Source organism: Typopeltis vanoorti, chromosome 15, assembly GCF_054136105.1.
Source record: "Typopeltis vanoorti isolate ZY-2024b chromosome 15, IOZ_Tvanoo_1.0, whole genome shotgun sequence".
Classification (NCBI taxonomy): Eukaryota; Metazoa; Arthropoda; class Arachnida; order Uropygi; family Thelyphonidae; genus Typopeltis; species Typopeltis vanoorti.
In genome coordinates this window covers 121,407,887-121,430,077 of record NC_143563.1, presented here as the reverse complement: position 1 = coordinate 121,430,077, position 22,191 = coordinate 121,407,887, and the positions used below count along the sequence as shown (strand labels likewise).

Genomic DNA, 22,191 nt, shown 5'->3' with positions numbered 1-22,191 from the left:
GAAGATATGGGATGATACAACCAAAGAAATAATCAAAATGAAAAAACAAGCCTATCATAAATGGTTAAGCAGTAAAAGATTAGAAGATGAAATTGAAAATAAAAGAATAACAGCCATAGCTAAAAGAGAAGTCAGAAAAAGGCAGAGAATCATGGAACAAATTTGTTTCTAATTTAGAACATGATTTATATAAAAGAAGACCCAATGTATATAAGATTTTGAAACATTTAAATGTAGATACCAAAGAAAACAAAATTAAACACCGAATTGAAATTAGAAGAATTTCTAAATTTCTACACAGAATTGTGGACAGACAAATATTTTAAAAAACATAACTGGCAAACAATCAACTAAAGTGAAAAGGAAATAACTAAAGAAGAATTAGAAATCAGCCTGAAAGAAACAAGTAATGGAAAATCACCTGGAGAAGATAAGCTAGGTTCAGAACTATATAAATACGCAGGAACAAGACTCAAAGAAAGACTTCTATTATTTTTAAATAAAATTTATTCAACTGGTATCCCCCCAATAGAATGGAAAAAAACAACAGTGATTCCTATCTTTAAAAAAGATAATAGGGATGATCCTAAAAACTATAGAGGTATCAGTATAATAACTTCCTGTTACAAAATGTATAGCAGAATCTTAAATAACAAACTAATGAAATATTCCAAAAACGTTATTTTTGAAGTACAGAATGGATTTAGAAAAGGACGATCATGTATAGACCTGGCCTTTTGCCTAAAATTAATAACAGAGAACAGAAGAGAATACAATTTAGAAACACATATTGCATTTATTAACTTTGAAAAAGCATTTGAGGAAGTTAAAAGAGCATTTCATTTAACATATTAAATGAAAGACAAATATCAAATAATATCCTAAAAGCTATCACAAGTATATATGAAAATAATCAAATGCAAATAAGATTAAATCATGAGCTATCATATATGAGAGAGATAAACCAAGGGGTGCGACAGAGATGTCCCCTCTCAGCAACTCTTTTTAATATTTACTTAAATGAAATAATAATAAAATGGAATAAAAATTTATATCAAGGTATTAAACTTTCTCTACAGTGAACTTAAATACTCTCCTCCTTGCCAACAACCAAATAATAATTACAAATTGTGAAGATAACTTACAGAAAGCTATTTTAGATCTAAATGAGATAGCTAAAGATTATGGTATGATAATATCAACAGAAAAATAAAAAACTATTGCCTTTAAAGGACAAATCCAGAAAGAACTAAAATAGTAACAGATAACAAGATCTTAGAACAAGTGAATTCATTTAACTACCTAGGATGTATGATCACATACGAAAATGAAAAAGATATAAACGTAAAAATTGTAAAATATTTAAAAATAACAGGTGTAATTAACTCCATATTTAAACCAAACACAGTTCAAAAACAAACCAGGCTAAAAGTATACAATACATTAGCCCTACCAGTCTTAATGTATGGAAGTGAAATCTGGACAATAAAACAAAAAGACAAACAAAGATTAATAACAGCAGAAACGAAGTTTATGAGAAAAACTTCAAAGTATACACTGTTTGATCACAAAAGAAATGAAGAAATTATGAAAGAATTAAACCAAGAATCAGTAATAGAAAAAATTAAAAAATATAAACATAAATGGATGGAACACGTTCAAAGAATGAAAATAGAAAGATTACCAAAAAAGCCTTAAAGTACAAGCCATTAGGAAAAAGAAAACAAGGACGTCCCTCTTAAAAGATTCAACAATGACTTCTAAGGCCAGAACAGGCCATGCTAAGCCTAAATCCTTGATAAATCATGATGATTTATCAAAGATTTACCCATATTGTGGGTCTCTATTCTAAATATTTTTGTGCAGATATGCGTACCAATCGATGGCCAGAAATCCACATTCAGTGTGTTGAAAAATGAATGCCAGTTTTTGCATATTATTCTACATAATGGCCTACAGTTTTTTTCAGTGAGTGTAATGGGTTGTCCTCTGTTGGTAGCACTCATACTTCACTCTCCTGATCTTCCATCTCAGTATGGTATCTCTGATTGTTAACTGGAGAGTGGCTCAATTTGTCAAAAGATGGACCTGCAACATGATATCCTGTCACAATGCCTGTTTCAACCTCTGTCAGTTCCTTTTTCACAGCCATTTCACTCAGACACAGTTGCAATGACTAGGGAGCATCATATTCCTCCAATTTATACTGGGTATGAAAATGTGACTCAATATATGGAACTGTATATGCCTGGTCTAGCCATAAATACTGTTAAAACTCGAACATCACATAAGACTTTAATCTATCAGGAAATCATTTACAGCTTAAATGTAGAAAAAAATAAATAAAAAATAAATATATAAATAAACATATGCAAGACTACTGCTCTACATGGAATTTTTTTTTTTTTTTTTTAAACATGACCTGACAAATGCATCGCATTTTTTCAAATACACACAGAAAACAAATGGATAAGTCCACTGACAGCTAGATAACAAGAATTCAGCAGGCCCTTAGTTACTGTGCAGCCATGCACGCACCACACATCTTAGAGGGAACGTTGTTCATAATACAAAACTAGATAGCAAATTTGAAAAATCAAATAACTTCCGGAAGCGAACCGCCAACTCAAATATATAAATATTATTAGGAGGAAGTGTAGTGTAATTAAAACAAGAATCAAATGGCAGTGAAGCAGTGGCAAATTCAAGAGAACACATTGTCGATTTTCACAGACTATGTGAATGTTTGAAAGGAAAGGAAAGAGAGTTAACAATAACTATAAAGTTGATATATTCAGGTGTGGTTAAGGAAAGAAAGTATAACTACAGTATTCAATACTAAGCATGAAGATAATCTTTGTATTGAAAGTATGGCAATTTCAAGTACAGTTATGTGTGAAAACATAAAAATGGATAACTAGAGAAGACTTATTTGTACATATGGTTTGTCCCAGAGATAGTTCTAGCATGAAAGAAGTGGGGGAATTCTTCAAATCAGATAAGACAACTAAAAATGAAAATGGAAAAGCTGGAGTAGGAGATAGATACCACACAGAAAAGTTTTGGAAGAAGGAAATTTGAAAAACTGAAGAAAAGAGCAAAGCTAATAATATCTAATAGCAGCAAGAACCTGTCAGATTTCAGTTCAGGACATGAGTCATTACTGAAACCAAGTTTTAAAAAAGAGATGCATTTATTCAGATTGAGAGGAGATATATAAAAAGACCTTGTTGACAGATATCTTTATGCTGGTTCGGAATAAAAGAGCATAGAGAGGATTTGAAATAGGAAGTGATCACATTTAGTTTTAAAGAAGATAAAAATGGATATCTTTAACACAAAACAAAATCAGTAGTCAGCTTTCAGAATTGAACTGTAGACTCGAAATTACAAATAGTGTTCAAGAAAAAATAAGTAATCAATATAAGGTAGAAAAAGTCAAAAACCTGAAATGTGGTAGCGACCAGTGAACCTTGTGTCTAGTGTTGATGACATGAGAAGCAAGGCTTGAACGTTCAGAATCCAAAAATCTTACATAACCTTTATATTTTTCAATTCTAATAATAGCAGAACAGCAGGTCTATCCAAAGTAGCAAAGATGACAAAAATAGGGTATTTGATAAACATCAGGAAAAGGTGATAATGTATCGTTGATAGACGTTAGGAAGGCTGGTTAAATGGTGGTGGTATAAAAATGATATCTGCAAAGGGTCCTTGTTATTTGTTCAAATGTTCCTTTAAGATAGAGTATACTGATCCTTTCAATGTAACCATACCAAAATGCTACATTTTTTTTAAATCGTGTGAAGCTCTAAGCTCTATGTCACCATCCTAATCTTAATCGTACCGACTGTATGCCTATTTCTAAATTTTCGTAAGTGATTGCTGTTAATTGTTTATATTTTTATTTATTATTTTTAAATTAACTATACATCTATTCCATGTCTCTGAACTGTAATAATCTTTCCTTTTACTGGACATCTGCAACTGAGACGTGATATTGTATGCATGCTAATGACTCGTTCATGTATTTAGAATTTAAATTCTATTACCAGATTTTCTATCTTCTCCCAAAACTCATGATATACTGAGCAAAATATATAGGAGTAATAAATTATATTCAGTTTCTCTTACATGTGTGAAGCCTCCTCTCTCATACCAACTCCCTGCAGTCACTTACCCATACTGTTGCCGCATTTGTAGTAAGTATTTTACTTTGGGTACATTAAATGTTAAAGATAGCAAGCTATTTTAAAGCTGGTTTTACTTAATTTCCCAAGTAAGCAAACAGACAATTAAGTCAAGTTTGCACCTGCACATAATGCAAGTCTACTTGCATTATGTGCAGGTGCAAACTTGACTTATTTGTCTGTTTGCTTACTTGGGAAATGGAGTAAAACCAGGTTTAAAATAGCTTGGTATCTTTAACATTTAATATACCCAAGGTAAATTACTTTCTACATTTATATCTCTTCCTGAGATTTTTATTTAATAAGGTTAAAACACCTTATGGTAACTTGTTCTGGTAAAATACTTATAAGCTCTGTATTACTAAAATCTTGATATTTCTAGCCTGGCTCCCACTGATGAGACCTAAATAAAGGTCGAAACTGGTCTGGGTAGTGGCCCCTTGCCTTTAATACAAAGCATCATACATCATCTCCAGGAGATGTGCTTTGCATTATGGGTAAATATTAAGATTAGTGATCAAGAGCTTATTCTACTTTTACCATGAGTTATCTTGGTCTTGCACTACCTGCAGGGTCAGCTAGACTTGCATTACTTGCAGGCGCAAACTTGACTTATTTGTCTGTTTGCTTACTTGGGAAATGGAGTAAAACCAGGTTTAAAATAGCTTGGTATCTTTAACATTTGTTGCCGCATTATCTTTCCTACAAATATTTCCATAGATGCTGCTCCACTAAACTGACCACAACCATTCCCCTATTTTCCCCTAATTATATATGCGCATGAGCAGCTTCTGGTAAACAACAAAGTTCAGTTCCAAACTTATCGAACTACCTTCTCAATCTCTCCAACTTCCCTTTCTTCCCTCCCCTTTTTAATTCCATATACTGGAGGTTTTTGGAATCGCCATACCATTTTCCACCAATGATTACAAAAATTCCAAGCTCTTCAAAGAAACACGTCAACAAATGTATTTCTTCTCTCTAACTTGCCCACAGAAAGCACTGTCATACAGCTGAGTACTGAAACTTTTCACATGCATGCTGTTATGAAAAAAATAAAATAAATATATATTCACATTCCAAGTCAGCAGTAAGAATTCAAGAAGTTAAAGAACATGGTTTCATGTAAAATCAGGCATGAACAAAGACGCACATTATTGCTACTGTTATTCATTATCTATATGGATCACATTATGAAGGAAATGTAGCATTAAGATTGATAATAAAACTGCAGACGTTAATCTTATCTGGATACTTAATGCAGATGTCATAAATAAATCCAGTATAATTCTGCAGGATTCCTTAAGTAAACAGAATTACTGCTGCAAAAAATTTAGCATATATTTAGCAAAATAATTCAGAGATCATTTCAGAATGACCTCAGGGTATTACAGTCCTATAGAACAATTCTATTTTAAGTGAAACATCGCAAATTTATTACAGAAATAGACAAAAGAATAAACAAAGCTGGTAAGTACATTATACTCGTTTTAGATTGAAATGCAAGTTTCAATCTAAAACTTCTAGGTCAAATTTGCAAGGTTTATATATATACATCTTCTCCCACCCACAAACACACTCAAAAAAGTTTACAAACCTAGAATTCCCTCTTTATAATTTTTCAGCTGCAACTGGAGTCTTTGGGGAAAACTTTAGATGTTTGCTGGAAATAGCATAAATAGAATGAATAATGGTAGCATACCATTATTCAAGACATCAGGATACCATACAGGATATCTCCCAAAAGACCTAAGACCTTCATACCCATTCCCAAAAGGGACAATGCTACAGAATGCTCAGAGTATAGAACAATTAGCATCATGAGTCATGTTGCTTAAATACTGATAAAACATTATTCCGCAAATAAACAAAAGATTCAACTGGGAAATAGGTGAAAATCAGTTTGAATTCAAAGAAAAAAAAAATGGAACAAGAGACAGTTATGTTTTTTTGTAGACTACATCAAAGCTTTTGATTCAAGCAACCATACGTAACTGATCAGGTGCCTCAAAATCTAAATGGATGGAAAAGATATAAGATATACAAATCTATACTGGGAACAAACAGCAGCAATTTTGGAATTTACAATCCTCTTTGGAGTGTAAATTCCAGAAGTACAAAAGGATGTATACTATCCCTAATACTCTTTAATATATATACTGAAGAAAGATACAAAGAAATTGAAAAGGAGTATCAATAGAGGAAGGAACAAACAATTTAAGATATGCTGACGATACGGTTCTGTTGGCAGAAAACGAAAAAATGTCTAGAAAATCCAATCAACAATGTAAGAGTTATAAGTGAAGAATATGGTTTACTTTTTAATCCCAAGAAAACGGCAATAAACAAGAAAAAGATAACAACACCTAAAAAATTGATATCAAAATAGATGACATATCGATTCAGCAAGAAGACAAATTTATGTAGCTCGGCACCTTAATAACAGAAGATGGTACAAGAGAAATAAAGAATAATTGAATAGCTAGAGAGAAATTCAAACACATTGAAAAATGTCCTCACGTCTGGAGAACTGAGCATAAAAATGAGGATAAGGTTGACAAAATGCTATATATGTCAATACTATTGTATGGGGCTGAGACATGAACAATATTAAAAGAAGTAGAAGATAAAATTAAAGCTTTTGAGATCTGGATTTTAAGAATTATGAAGGATACCTTCATAATTCTTAAAATTATGCAGCAAATGGACTCGGAAGAAATCACATACAGAAGTTCTACAAATGACAGAAGGGGGGGGGGGGGGGGGGGAGTTTTAAAACTATCAAAAGAAGAAAGGCCAAATATTTCAGACATGACAGCCTACAAAAAGCGGTCCTAGAAGGGATGGCAGGGGGAAAGACGAAATGAGGAATGCAAAGAATTACTTCGAGCAGTAATCTTAAGAACTGGACATATCTGATATATGAGGAACGTGCAAGGGAGGCACAGGAACAAAAATAGTGGAGAGACATGGTAGTCAACCTCCTGGATAGAGACAACACATGATGAATGATAACATATTCAAGAGGTGAGTAGTAGAATTGCAACTGCATGTTGGTATCCACTGGCAATATTGTACAGTTAAAATTCATATCACAGAGAGAAGAACAGAAATCAGAGTGTTTTTTTTTTTTTTTTTTTAATGCACCACTGCAATAAATGTGTGAATTGATATTCAGTATGAATTTCTATTCTGTACAGAGTTACTAATTAAAGTGTCAAGTTTAAAGTTTTAAGACAAAAAGAATACCAAGTTGTCTTGTAAACTCAGGAAGCTAGAGAAGTAATATGTTTGTGAAGGGAAGACTAAAAGCAAATGTCAGCAAAGAGACATCAGCTGGTGAAAGGGGCTAGTACTATTAAAAGGTAAGGCAAGATGAATTATGTTTTCGATGAGTAAAATAAATAAACAAAATAAAATAAAACTTATGGTTGCAGTGAAAGTAACTAGGTTGTCATTGCACTAATGAAGAGCCAACAGAGATCAGCGTTTCAAGCATCATCACCAAATTCCTGACATTTACCCTAATGGGGTGTACAGGATATGATAGTACTACATGAAAAATTTACATCATTACTAACTTCCTACCTACGATTTTCTGCCAAATCAATCTGTTGCCTGTCAAATCTTATATTTATATATCTATCTTCTAAGGCACTTTTTACTGTATCAATCAACCTATATCTTGGTCAGCCTCTGGGTCTTTTTCCAGCAGTTTTGCTTTTAGAAGAAGTGATTTCGTTTGAACAAAAATTATATTTGTTTGCGAGAGACTTAGAGAAAGGCACATTATTACATTTTCCTATGTTGGAGAAATATCAACAATAACAAGCTCATAATAATTCCATAAATTTAACATTTTTCAAAGAAATTGTGGTAAATATGCGATCTGCATTTAATGGGAGATTTGAGAAATTTAGAAAGAACAACGCAACTATGTCATTTTTATTGCGATCACTTGAAATTAATCCTGCCAAATTAAATTTTTCACCTTTTGCTGGTATTGATGAGGCTGCATTTCAACTTCAGTTAGAGGACCTGAAAACTTGGGATTTGTGGAATTCAAAATTTAGAAAAATTAAAGCTGACCTAGAGGAGTTGGAAAAACAACAATCTACCCTTGCAATACAAAAAAAAAAAAAAGGGTCTGAAATAGAAGATCTTAAAAAGCAATATTAGACTGCATTTGACACGTGGAATTGTTTACCGGTGTTAAATTGTGAATGAAGATATTCTGTATATTATAATACTTCATTCTTATTTAACATAATCCACCATGTCATAAGCAAGACTTGTAAATATTATTTGTTGTTAATATCTTGCTTGTAATATATTATTCATATAAATGCTTTGAGTTTTGTTTGTTATTAATTAATTATTTAATCTTAGAATATGTGATAGTAATAAAGACTCTATATAAAAATGACATTCATTTTATTTACTTTATTCTGTGAAATTTATTATAAGAAACTGTGTGTATATAAATTTAAATGTACCTTATGTGAACCGTGATATATATTTTTTTTGTTACTTCTATAAGTAAAGGTAATTTTATAGAATTCTACTGATGGGATTTGATTGGCTACTGACGGAGAAACGGAGTTTGTTTTAGTTAGCTCGTGCTGAGAGCGTGAGCTACTGTGTATAAAGAGAAAAGCCAGTTGATATAAGCTGAATGGGTTAAAACCAGATTTTGGCCGGAAAAGGAGAACGCAGTTGATTGGAAAACAAAAGTAAATGAGAGAAGCCCTGGAGACAGCATAGAGATCGGTAGTGAGTGGCATAAGGGGAGTGGATATGAGATGAAAATAGTCTAGGAAAGGACAAGGAATTAATAGGTATTTTGAATTACTTCTATAGGAGTTCTGATACTACAATAATTTCCTAATGGTTAGTGGAAGAATATTGCAGAATTGAAGTTAATACATAGAAGAAAATAAGGAATCAGTAAATAACTTAAACCAAGTGCATCAAGACTTGTGTAATTCTGTGTCTATAATTCAGTTATTATACTGGAAGATTTCTTTTAAATTGTTGTCATGAAGTAAAAGTCTATAAGAAATTCAATTGTGCCTATGCGAATTCGATGCTTAGAAGCAGTAGCCCAGTAAGAGTTGTCCTTTCTATAACTTGAAGCAATATCTGTTAATTCCATCGGATATACTTTAACCTTAGCTGTGGTGTTATGTCAATCAATGGTCGGATGTAAGATGTACTGAAGTACTTTCCCCTCGAAACAATAAGTGTTATGTTGTTTCTATTAAGTGTTAGCAGACTGAGAAAGAATATTGTGTAGCCTGTCATAAGATTAGTTATTGTAACATTTGGAAGCTTAAACTTTTAAGAACTAATCTCAACTTGATTGACTGAGCATAAAGAACTGAGAAATAAATGTTTGATAGTTAATGGATTGTAATTATTCTGAATACATTAAATTGAGCTAATATATTTATGATATGATTCATCCAACTGGATAGAGAGAACTATGTGAAAAAAATACTAAAGCTTTAGAATTAAGAAATGTCAACATTAGACATAATCCGCAAACCTAACCGAGAAAAGGAAGAGGGCAAAGAGAAACAAACAGAGGTAGTAAGTTACTAATATGCATTCTTGTAAAATTCGATAACGTTTTGCAGATAGTTATACTTGTATGTTTATGTTGTACCATTCCACATTAAATGTTTTCTTTTGTTGAGTTAAACTTGGTGTTTGCATGATTTTCTTTCATTGCATCGCTCATAAAATTAATCGGACCTTTGCGGAAGCCTAAAATACTATTAACAACCTCGGTCTGAAAATAAAGTAATAATATATAGTTGATGATTGATTCCTCTATATTATTTGGACTAATCTGAATATAGGGTGATGCAGCATAATATAAATTTCTTTATATTCAGATGAGAATCAATCAACAACTAACAAAAAAAAAAAAAAAAAAAACGGAATTTAAAGAGGTAATAATAAATTTAACAAACCAACATAATTGGAAGTCAGTCAGTCAGATGGAACGTTCCAACACTGGACACTTACATTCGGTGATTTCAAACATACGCATTTGGACTTCTATCGATTTTCAGATCGACATATTTCTGTGAGCAAATATTTTCTAATATGAATTTTATTAAAAGTTGAGAAACCTACTAAACAAATTGAGTCTTTCATAATGTTTGATAATGAAAATTACGGTGTATTCCCTGCATATTGAGAAACTATCCCAAGAAGTTCAACAGCAAAAGTCGTACTAAGAAGATATTTTAAATTTAAAAAATTAAAGAAATAGGTATGTTATTGGATTTTATATATATGTTTTTGTAAGGAGGAGCAAATCTTTGTTTTATTTAATATATTTCAAAATATCATATAATTTCGTGTGACCACCCCTGTGTTTAACAAGTATGAAAACGTATTACTGTAAAAAAAAACAAAAAAACAAATAAATAATTTAATTATATTCGATCCGCATAAAGAATATTTCCTTTTTCTTTGATAAGAAAGTATTAATTTATTTTCCATTATTTAGCTATATTTTAATTTTTAAGCCTGCACAAATAAATCCACATGTAAAAATCAACATTCATAAAATAGATTTTTAATTAAAATATACTAATTCTGCCGTACAAAACAAACACCATGGACCACACAAAAATCCTGAGAGGACAGCATGCAACCTGCAGACCATTGGTTGCTCATCACTGCATGCAGCTCCCTAATTTTTTTTTTAACAGATATAATTTTACAAATGACTCTTCAATCCGAAAAGGTTGCCGAACCCTGCTCTAGAGCTTGAGAAAGATAACAGTTTTTAGCGTTTAAGTGTTCTTACTATATTTATATATCTTTTACCCTGATGAAGCCAGCAACCACAGTTGGTGAAACTAGTTGGTATAACTTTGTTTTAAAATAAATTTGATCAAAAAAAAAACCCAAATAGTAGTCATTTATTCTCTCCTATAGATAACTTATTAATTTGGAGGAAAACTGTCTGAAGGAAGTTTGTAATAATGATGTAATCTTATCATGTAGTAATTATTATATTCTATTCACCCACTGAGTATATATCAGGAATTTGAGGAATTCTCAAAATCTACAAACAAATATCTCTTACTAGTAATTTACAATTTACTTATTTTTTTACTATTACTATAGTCTGAATATGTCATAGATCAGAAAATTGTGCTGAAGGCTGCTTGCTCACATGGCCAGTCAATTCTATTTAAAATATGCATAAAATTTTATACAGTTGCAATAATAAACTGATTGGCTATAGTCAATCTTTTTATATAATTTGAATCACTGATTTAAGCCCAAGCTGTGGAACGTATAGGTAGGTTTAGGTGGTTATTCATAACAGTGCTTGATAATAGAAACAAAGAAAAAAACAATTCACAGAACTTATTGTATTTTGCTGGTTTTCTCAAGAGTACAAATTATAACTGATAAGCATATAGTACTCAACAAGAGTTATAGAAACAATTCAAATTGCAACTGAAAAAGAAAGAATGCTAAATTGTTTCTACAACTATTTGGTTAAGGGCTATGTGCTTCCCAGAGTTATAATTGGTGCTCTGATAGTAATTAGGAAACCAGTGTAATATTAGTAAGTTCGATAAATTAATCATATTTTTTCCTCTCGATGTTGAATTGGATTTTAACGGTATTGATGCAAACACAGATTTTTAAGAAAATAACTATTAACTTAAAAGCTAATATTTTGCTGGTATTAATGTCCAGCATCTTCAGAGCACACAAACACAGTTTGTTACAGTTGAAAGTTTATTTTTCATGGTTAGAGTATAATAAATTTAGTTTAATCCTTTATCCAAGTGTGTGCAAACAAAGTTTGCACCTGAAAGTATCTTCAGGACTGGGGTAAGGTGGTACAACACCAGGCAACTCGTTGCAAAGGTGGAGCAAGCTACTAACCCTCCTGTCTCAGTATCTCCTATAATGCAAAACACATCTCCTTGCGGATATGTCTAATGTTATGCATTAAGGGAAGGGCCACTACCCAGACTAGTTTCGACCTTTATTGAGGTCTCTTCAGTGGGAGCCAGGCCCAAGTTGAGATACCAGGCAGAAGCTTTAGCAGGTCATCTCTACCTATAGGAGTTGCCAAATGGTGTGCCACCCTTTTTTTGCAACGAGTTGTCCTGGTGTTGTACCACCTTACCCCAGTCCTGAAGATACTTTCAGGCGCAAACTTTGTTTGCTCACACTTGGATAAAGGATTAAACTAAATTTATTATACAGTTTGTTACAATAGTGAGACAACCACAATCCAGTGTAACAGTGGGACTAGTATAAGTAATTGCAGTGTGCAACACGACTAAAGTTCTAATTAAGCACCATCTAAGTTATAAAAAAAAAAAAAGGGAAAAAAAGTAGTCCAAAGTTTTAAAATAAAAATAAAAAAAGTATAAAATAAAATAAAATAAAAAAATAAATAAATATTAATATGGTCTTAGGATGACTGTCTCCCAAATCTTTGGTAGATTTATATAGCCATACTTGTTAAGGTTTGGAGTATGTTTTAAGGCTTCTGTTGATTTGGGAGATACCAAAGATTTGGGAGACAGTCATCCTAAGACCAAATTAATATTTTTTTATTTATTTATTTTTTTTTTTTTTTCAAAATTAGATGGCACCTAATTAGGACTGTAGTCCTGTGTTGCATGCTGCAATTACTTATACTAGTCCCACTGTTACACCAGATTGTGGTTGTCTCACCATTGTAACAAACTGTGTTTGTGCGCTCTGAAGATGCTGGATATAACAACAGCGAAATATTAGCTTTTAAGTTAATAGTTATTTTTATAACAATCTGTGTTCGCATCAATACCGTTAAAATCTAATTCAACATGTGTGACGAACACATAAGCCTTTCCACACAGTTATATATTTTTCTCCTTATGTTTATATCATGAAAAACTGTTATGAAATTCAACTCTTACCTAAAGACAACTGGAATCATCAATGACAAAATTCAAACCTGATAACCAGGATGCCACCTGATACAGGACTTATTATTCTTTACTGAATTGAGAACTTTATATAATTCTTCTATTATGATTGGCAATTCAGTATTTACCTATGATTTGTTATCCATTTAACTACCTTCATATTCCTAGAAAGAAAAAAAAAAAAAAAAAAAAAAATCAAAGAACACGTTCCTCCATTGCGTGTTGTACTCCTTATTTTTTTTTTAAATTCTGGTAATCCTTATTTGACCCTTCGCAGTTATTTTTTTCCCATTATTTTTCATACAGCTCTTATATCATCTGATTAATTTCTACATGTTCTTTAATCTTTTTTTTTTTTTTTTAAAAAAAGACAAGTTTTTCTCTATGTTCAGTTTACAGGTAAAGATTCTTAAATCTATTGTAACTTCTATGGTTGTTGATTTGACACAATTTCCTCCATTCTCTCACATAAGTCTAATTCACTCATAGTTCAAATTATCTTCTCCATTATTCGCTCAAAATTTTCTTTATGGTTCACCATACCTTCCATTATGGGCTTTTTTTTCTTTTTGCAAATTTCAATATTTCTGTCTTGATGGTTATTTTAATCCTTCCTCCCAGTAATCTGTGATCACAGATTACTAATGTGATTACTACAAATTCATCTCATTAAAAACTTCTCCATTTAGTTAGCTCCATTCTTTTTTAAAATATAGAAAAAGTAATAGTTACATATAATCCCTACCTCTCTCCAAATTCATTAGTTTATCTCTAATTTCTTTGGCTCATAACTTCAACACTTAACATTCGCCCTGTTTTAGATCTCATAAAAATCATTAACTTCATCTTTATATGTTTTTATTTCTTATCTTTATACACTTATATTACACTCAAACTGCTGCTGATTTTCAACTAAAGAGTTGTAATTCTATGGAAAAGTGGTTTAAATTCAAGTTCTTTTCCATCTTTTATAAAACTAATTCCAACTCTTGCTTGCCTATAATTTCTCATATTCCTATGTAAAATATACTTGATTGTTTCAATAATTTTTTTCTTCTAGTTTAGTGTCAGAAATTCCAAGTATGTGTCATTATCTTTCACACTGGCTCACAGAATTTTTCTTTTTCTTCTCCTTTCAAAGTTCTGATAATTTAAGTACAGGGATTAGATTTCCTTATGATGTTCTACATAGGTTATCCAGAAAAGACCTTGTGGATTTGACTAATTCCCTAATTAGTCTGAGATAACACATTATTAGAGGTACAATGTCGATTCTGGCCTTGGCCTTCAAGGTCTACAGATTGAGAAAAACAAGTCTGACTGAAAAACTTCTGCTCAAATTCTACAAATGCAGACATGAATATATAATCTGTGAAGATGCATCAACAATCTCTAGACCAAAATGAGAGATTGTGATCTCAACACTTTTATGAATGCCTTCAAATATGATGCTGAAAAACAGTAATGAATGAACCAGATGCAATTCATTTATAAAAATAAAGCAGGAGTATCTTAACAATAAATTATTCATATATCACTGAGTTATATTTTAAATTAAGTGAATTTAAAATTCACTTAATTTACTGAGTTAAATTCACACATTCTGATGGATTGCACCAAAATTCTGAAATGTACTAAACATGGCTTTCAAGATTTTTTTTTAATTTAAAAATTTGAATATTTTAAAATCAACTGAATAGAAAGTAAACAGTTCCTTCCCCCCATCAAAATATCAGTGTAACGTACTATAAGCATTATAACTTTTGATATGGGAGATGACTGCTTTTCCAGTAAACCATCCATTCATGACATATGCAATGCCACGTATAACATAGTTATAATCAGTACTAAAATTTGATGTGTCATCATAAAGTAGGGTAAGGGTTATATTTTCATGACTGCAAAATCAAGAATAACATGTATGCATAAGATGAAAGATTTGCGTGTATAAAAACACATTAATCTGCTGAATTAATACTGTATCAAAGATAGCATCTATCAAGGAAAAGTAGCCTCAATTCCTTTAAAGAAGCAGAATTAAATACATTTAAAAGATCAGCACTGCACCCAAATAATTCTTAACAAGTGTCCCACTGGTGAGAAACACTTCCAAATATGGTTAGTGTGAACCTGTCTTTCCATTCAAATTTCTTTCTATGTGCAAGCAAAAGAATGTGATGGCGTGAGCAAAGCGAATGCACCAAGCTTTCGGTAATATCATAAACCTACATGCAGACAGTGAGATATGCTACAAGTGTGTGCATCATAAAAGTGTTACTATAAAAGCAAATAACATTCCAACCTCTGCATACATTTGGTTTTCTCAACTTCAGTCTGAAATAAAAATCTTTTTAAGTCAGAATGCACACCTGAACCAACTAGAACATGCATACAGGGTAAAAGTCTGATGAAAGAAAATATATTCTATTGGGTGTAACTAAGCGAAGAATGAGAACTAGGTGCACATCAGGACTCTTTAAATCTATAACACAACATAAGTCTTACAGAAAATGTACAACTCATTGAACTTGTTCCACTCAGACAGGATTTGCCATATGATTTCTGCAATTGTTCTGGTGTGAATGTGCTATGATAATTTTTATTGTCTGCATTTCTAAATCAACCATGTAAACTTGTTAATTAACAGCAATAAAATTTTAAAGCAAAAAAAATCACACCCAAGTTTTCTACATTAATGAGAAGAAATATACAATACCGATAATTGTATTTTACTTATGCCTCTCTATAGCGCGTCTTGAGAAAAAGAAAGAGAGGGGAAAAAAAAAAAACTGGAAATGCAAGATGAAGATGCTATAGTATCCTAATTGCAAACTATGTTAGATCTAGTCGAAGTAAACCTTACCTCCTTTAAGTTTCTTTGTTCTTTCTGATATGTGTGCAATATTTCAAGAAACTGCTTGTATATGTCAGGCTGCCCCTGAAATCGGTTCTAAAATTTAAAAAAATAGAACAATGAAAAAAGCTTTCTTTTTTAAATTATAATTCTCATTAAAACAGTGGCTGTGCTAATGTTTTAATGAGATCTGCATGAGAACACCTAATTTAGGAATTTCATACAGAATGAATCATTCTTTAAATAATCGGAATTTAAAAGGGCTTTTTTTTTTCATTTATTTATATCTGGATATAAACAAAAAAAAAAAAAAAAAAAGAAAGAAACAAGCAAAACATGAACAGTATTTTCATTTTAGAACTCATTTAATATGACATATCCACATGAAGAATGTTGAAAGAGATCTTGGAGGGAAAACGATGATATGGTGGTTGCTACACACCAGGATTTTTTTAAGTATGAAGGCCCATTAAAAAGTTTGAAGACCCCCCCCCCACCAAAAACAAACAAATTTCCATCCATGGCAACAAAGCTAACTTTGAAATACTTGTTAACATTAACACATTTTTTCTAAGAAAGGTAGAAGTTCAAAAATAGTGAAATCCTACTTTTCTGTAAGATTCTGAAATTCCTCTACCTCAGGCATTACTGAAAACAAATGCTGAGATACACGCGTTCATTTAATAAACTGAAGTCCCAGAGAGAGAGAGAGAGAGAGAGAAGCAAGGAGTAAGGTATATAAATGAAGTAGCAAAGACCCAACATTGCTTTTTGATCAGAAATTATGTAAGTAATAAATGCACAGCAACTGCCAATGTTAGGTCTTATTGTAACATTTAATGAATATAATTATAGATGTCAACTTGTGCTCTATGGCACAAGTGGAATTTCTGGAATAATAAATTACAATTTTGGGCATCAGAACTGTTTTCTGAATATCAAAAAAGTTAGCATAACCATAGCATAAGACATTTCCAAAGAGTTCTATTATTCCTTTCTGATCAACACAAACAATATCTTATTTCTTGAAAAAAAAAATAATTTTATTCATCAAAAATTTTTAATTTATGGCAAATTATGACACTTGAATAGGCACAATACATGGGGATAGCCTAAACTTCCACATAAGTTATTAATAAATTCAGGGATATCATTGACATCATTCTTAATTTTGAGTACATTAGTTTTGAAACATATTCTGTTAAGTTCAGGATTTATCATGGTATTTAAAATAATTAAACCACTTGTAAAACTAGATTGATAGAGAGTTATCAAGTGCACTTCACAAAATGCAGTGTACCAATAGATTTCTTACATCTGTGATACTCGGCTGTGGCTGAATAGCACTCAGTGAATCAATATGCTCAAAAATCTGCTGTGCCATTGTAATTATTGCTTCAGTTGGACAATTTTTAATGAGAAATTTGGAAAACATTTTGAAATGAAAAAGTAACTGTTTTGACTATAAGTAAGTCAATAAAATTTTGAATTTACAAATTTAACTAAAATATACAAATTTTCCTTCTGAGTTCTGATTTAAAAAAATTTTAATGGAAAATAAAAAAGGAGAAACAATGAATTTGAAATGCTTCATTCCATCACAGCATTCTATTGGCAATTTCAGAATTATAACAAAATTTAAGTCACAACAAGTCAGTATCTGTCATAATAGAAGCACAAAATGGTTTCAAATGAGCAGATAATTATTTTAGAGTACAGCCAAATATTTTTAATTTCTCCATATAGAAATACTCTAATTTCTGATTTTGAAATATCAATGTCTGTTCCCTTTTTAATTCCTGTACTGCTGTTCTTTACTGTCCTTAATTTTTATAGATTAAAAGTTGTTGTGGGATTCAAATTAACATAACTTTCTTCTTTCGTCTGAACTTCTTGTCAATTCATAGCGTGATATATCACAGATTGAACAACCACTTGTGTTCAGGATAATCAATGAAATAAGAAAATAGCACAGGTAATTTATTAGCATAAGTTAGCTGGACAAGAAAGTCTACAAATCTTTTGATGGGCCTTCATAATACAATAAAAAACCAAACAGCTTTATTTTAGTTAGATTACATTTCTTGACCTCTGAATACAATTATTTCTTCATATTATGATACAATCTCTTGTGAAAGCACTTTTCAAGATTACCATTTTTTATTGGATTTCTCCTTGTTACATACAGAAATCATTTTATGAAATTTGTAGCAAATGAAGAAAAGGGGAAACTGTATAACAAATAAAACAGTACACTACTTAACCTATTACAAATTCATTATAATTAATATATAACCATAAATAAATGATTTTAACAGCTTTAACCATAAAATCTTGAAATACACTAAACAAGAAAACTGTCTAAGTTGTTTATTTTTGCTCCAAAAATATTGCATCTTATTTTCATCAATAATCCTAGTTATCTTCAATGAACTGTTGATGACAACACAAAATCTGAAGACTTAGACCGTTATCCTCACATAACAGTAGTAAAGATTTTATTGGGAGGAAGGGGAAGAATCAGTGGGGATGTTTTCAAATTACACTGGTTTGGATAAATTAAGGAACAAAGAGAAAAATTGTCATAACTGAGGAGGAAGGGGGGGAGGGGAGAATTTCAAAGTTTGGTACATTATGTAAAAAAGTAACAAGTCTGGTTATTGTATCCAAATGAGTGTCATTATCAGTGGAGTGGTATATGCAAATGTGCCATGGCATAAAAGTGAGCATTTTAGAGTGGTTTTCAATTTAATGATACCAAAATTCTTGGATATGGCTGCAAGGTATCATTTAACTGATGAATTCAGGTTGGAAAATCATAAAACGAGGTAGCTACCAGATGGTTGCAAGTGAATCATTCAGTGGTTCACGGACAAACTAATTCCAACAGTCATACACAGCATCCTGAAGAAAGAACAGCATCCAAAATGAAGAAAGGAGTCAGGCTACAGCCACAGTGGTGACTATTAACTGATTATTTGCAGAGTGCTACTCTGAATCAGCTACAATCTGAACTAACATCGGTTTAAGGAACATTAGTAACTGCTTTTACTGTACACAAAAAGCTTCCCAAAGGTGGTCTATATGCTAACTGACCAGTAGTCTTGTGTGCCCTATCCCCATGCCACAGAAGAGAACATTTGAAATGGGCCGGGCCCCACATCAACTAGATCCAAGACCAATGTAGTCAGTATGGTTTACTGACAAGTCCCAATTTGCTCTACGATACTAGGCATGCTCTTATTTGGACAGAACCAAGGATACATTATCATCACCCTAATATCCGTGAAAGGGACACTTATGGTGGGTGGTGGTAGGTGGGGAGGTAATGTGATGGAAGAGGCATCTCGCTGGGTGGATGCACTGACTGTATGCAATTCCTAGTAGAACTAGGAATGCTGCAACTTAGAGACAATGTCATACACCCATATGTTTGTCTGCATGCAGGTGCAGCAGGAGACATTTATCCTACAAGATGATAATGATCATCCTCCTAGAGTGAAACATGTAGATCAATATCCTCAAGAAGAGACTATCATATTTATGAACTAGCCAGCCAGGAAGGGTCTCATGAAGTTAATCCTATTGAGCACTGTAGGATGTTCTGGGTCGATGTGTTGATACTCTCAATCCCCCTCCCCGAAACCTTGAAGGACTAATGAGAACTTTTCAGGAGCAGTGGTTATTATTACCAAGTGAGTTCCTGGAAGCCATTATAAAAAAGGTATGACACATTGTTTTAAGTGCTGTATTACTAGGGGGATGACAACATTCTTTATTGAGGCACTCTGAAAATCTCATTTTTACCTCTTTTAAGACCATTGTTTTCATATACCTGTTTGTTAGTGAATGAACTATTTCTTTACAATATTTGTGGGTGTTTCTTTCACTCCTCATACTGCTTTTCACTGAAATGCATAAAAATTCATTGAATTTTTTTTCCAGTTATTGTGTTTTTTTCCCCTTTGTTCTTTAATCTATGGAAAGCAGTGTATATTTCACAATTCATCCTACCGCCCCCCCCCCCTCCCCAAAAAAACGAAAGATCCAATTCTGATCTCAGTAAGTGAAATTTCAAACAAGCAATTTTCCTTTGCAATCAGTGATGTTGAAATAAGCTACCAAAAGGGAAATTATCTTGAAGCTTGCATATAACTAGATATTCAGAACCCTAAGAATGATACCAGTACACAACACTTATCAATGAATATTAAGGAGTTCTGATACTTTTGCTGTCAACTCAATATATACAAATTTAATACAACTGAAACCCCCCCACTACAAGAATGCACAATAATTTTGTAACTGGCTAACAGTGATCTTACAGCAAATACTGAATTGGTAAACAGCAAGAGAAAAAAAAAAAAAAAATGCATGTGATAGCCATGGAAAGCATGAATAGAACATACTAGATCAAATGGTAAATGTACATACACATAAAAATATAGTGTGCAATAGAATTACGATTAAAAACAAAACTAATTGCATAAATAATGACAAATTTCCATTCCCGTACACCAGAAATTTGGAGAAGAGATATTATGCATGCATCTCAGTGAATATCAAAACGCACCATGCACGAGATAAGACAATGCAGTGATTTTCAGTGTGGTAAATTCAAGTATTCAGTCAATGTACAGAAGAAATTTAAGAATACACAATCTGTTTAAATCACAGAGTAGCATGGAACAAACAGTCAAAACTAATTCTGGATTAAGGTAGAAATAAGATAACTAGAAATGGAAGAAGAATCTGAATGTAAAGCGGAGTTTCTCAGTGAAGTTTTTTAATGCAATTCCCAGAAATCAAGTTGTAAGGCCAGCCACAAAAATCTTCATCCCATGGCCTGACATATAATGACATATTACAAAAACATTGTGAACAAACTGGTATTCAATTCACAGAAATGAACACTAGTTTCAATATATTAAACTTGAACAAAACATGTCAGGCCACCCTGGGTGCACAAGCTGAGATGTAAGAAATTTAGCAAGTTTTTAAATATTCTTTCTATCGAGGCTAATTCTTACAATCATGCCATTCACCTCTCACTGCAGCAAACCCTATTATAGCATACTCAGTTAACTATAACAAAGTACTAAAAATTCCCATCCAAAGACCAATGCGAATCTAAAGTAAATTTGCAATACCAAACTATGCACTAAACAAATGTCGCTATGATTTCTAAGAGCTTGCAATAACAGTCAATTATATACGTAGACTATAAAAAAAATTTTAAGTAATTTAAAAAAAAAATGTACTCCTATCAGATAATCAGTTAAAATGTTTACTGCCATTCTTTAAATAGATGAACCAATAGACGGTTTCAATCATTTACAACACTTATAAACATGCTTATTAACTAGGTATGTGTGAGAGGATGGGGGAAGGTTCAACTTTCACTTACATCGACTTATGACAAGTTTGCAATTTAGTACTTAACACATAATGGTGTTAAGAAAGCTTCCTAGCAGTTTGAATGGACAGAATTAAAAATCAGTCACACACAAAAAAAAACTTTTAATGTTGAATATCATTGGGTCAAAAAGTTTATATCTAAAATTAAAACTGCACGCCCTCAATAGCATATAGCAGAAATTCTGAAGCATTCCAGAAATGTTAAAAAGTGACTGTTTCCTTATCAGACAAGCAGGTTGTTTATACCTTTGACAAAGAAATGAGTGAAAAAAAAAAAAAAGATTCCTTAGTTCAAAAGAAACTATATTTAGATTTAATTAAGAAGCTCCAAACAGTTATCCTGCAACATTTTCACTTTTACATAACTAAATGTGTTTATCATTTCATCACTTAAGTGCCATATTTTGGTTCGGTGGCAATGTCAGTTTGTTACATAATTCAAGACTATTTCCAGGAACATAATCTCAATGTTCAACCCTCTGGCAAAGCCTTCTGAATTATTACATGCAGCCTCTGTAACACTGCAAATACCTCCATATTTGATCATTTCTGTTTGAATTTCATCTGCTGCCTTTCCACATTTCAGATTTTTGATAACTTTTTCTACTTCAAGTATGGATATGTATTCCTGACTGCATTCCTTTTGGCATCATGCTGATACTGCTTGTTTCAATTAGCAGTTTTTCAAAGTAATTACTCCAGGCATCACATCCCGAGTATCTTTATCTTCAGTTTTTATATGACATTATCATCTCCAATTCCTTTT

The 22,191-nt window shown here is 32.0% G+C and overlaps 1 protein-coding gene across 18 annotated transcripts in view; it reads right to left on the bottom strand.

The window, feature by feature from the left end:
- Nucleotides 1-22,191, bottom strand: part of LOC150099111 (paired amphipathic helix protein Sin3a-like) — a 578,777-nt gene that overhangs the window by 384,947 nt on the left and 171,639 nt on the right. For 16 of the 18 annotated variants that reach the window (XM_090404589.1, XM_090404593.1, XM_090404598.1 and 13 more), the window contains one exon: nucleotides 16,017-16,103. The exons of 1 other annotated variant lie outside the window; for it this stretch is intronic. In XM_090404589.1, the coding sequence (XP_090260715.1) occupies nucleotides 16,017-16,103 (87 nt within the window). The remainder of the gene's footprint in view (nucleotides 1-16,016; nucleotides 16,104-22,191) is intronic. One more of the 18 variants, XM_090404602.1, reaches the window with a different exon arrangement.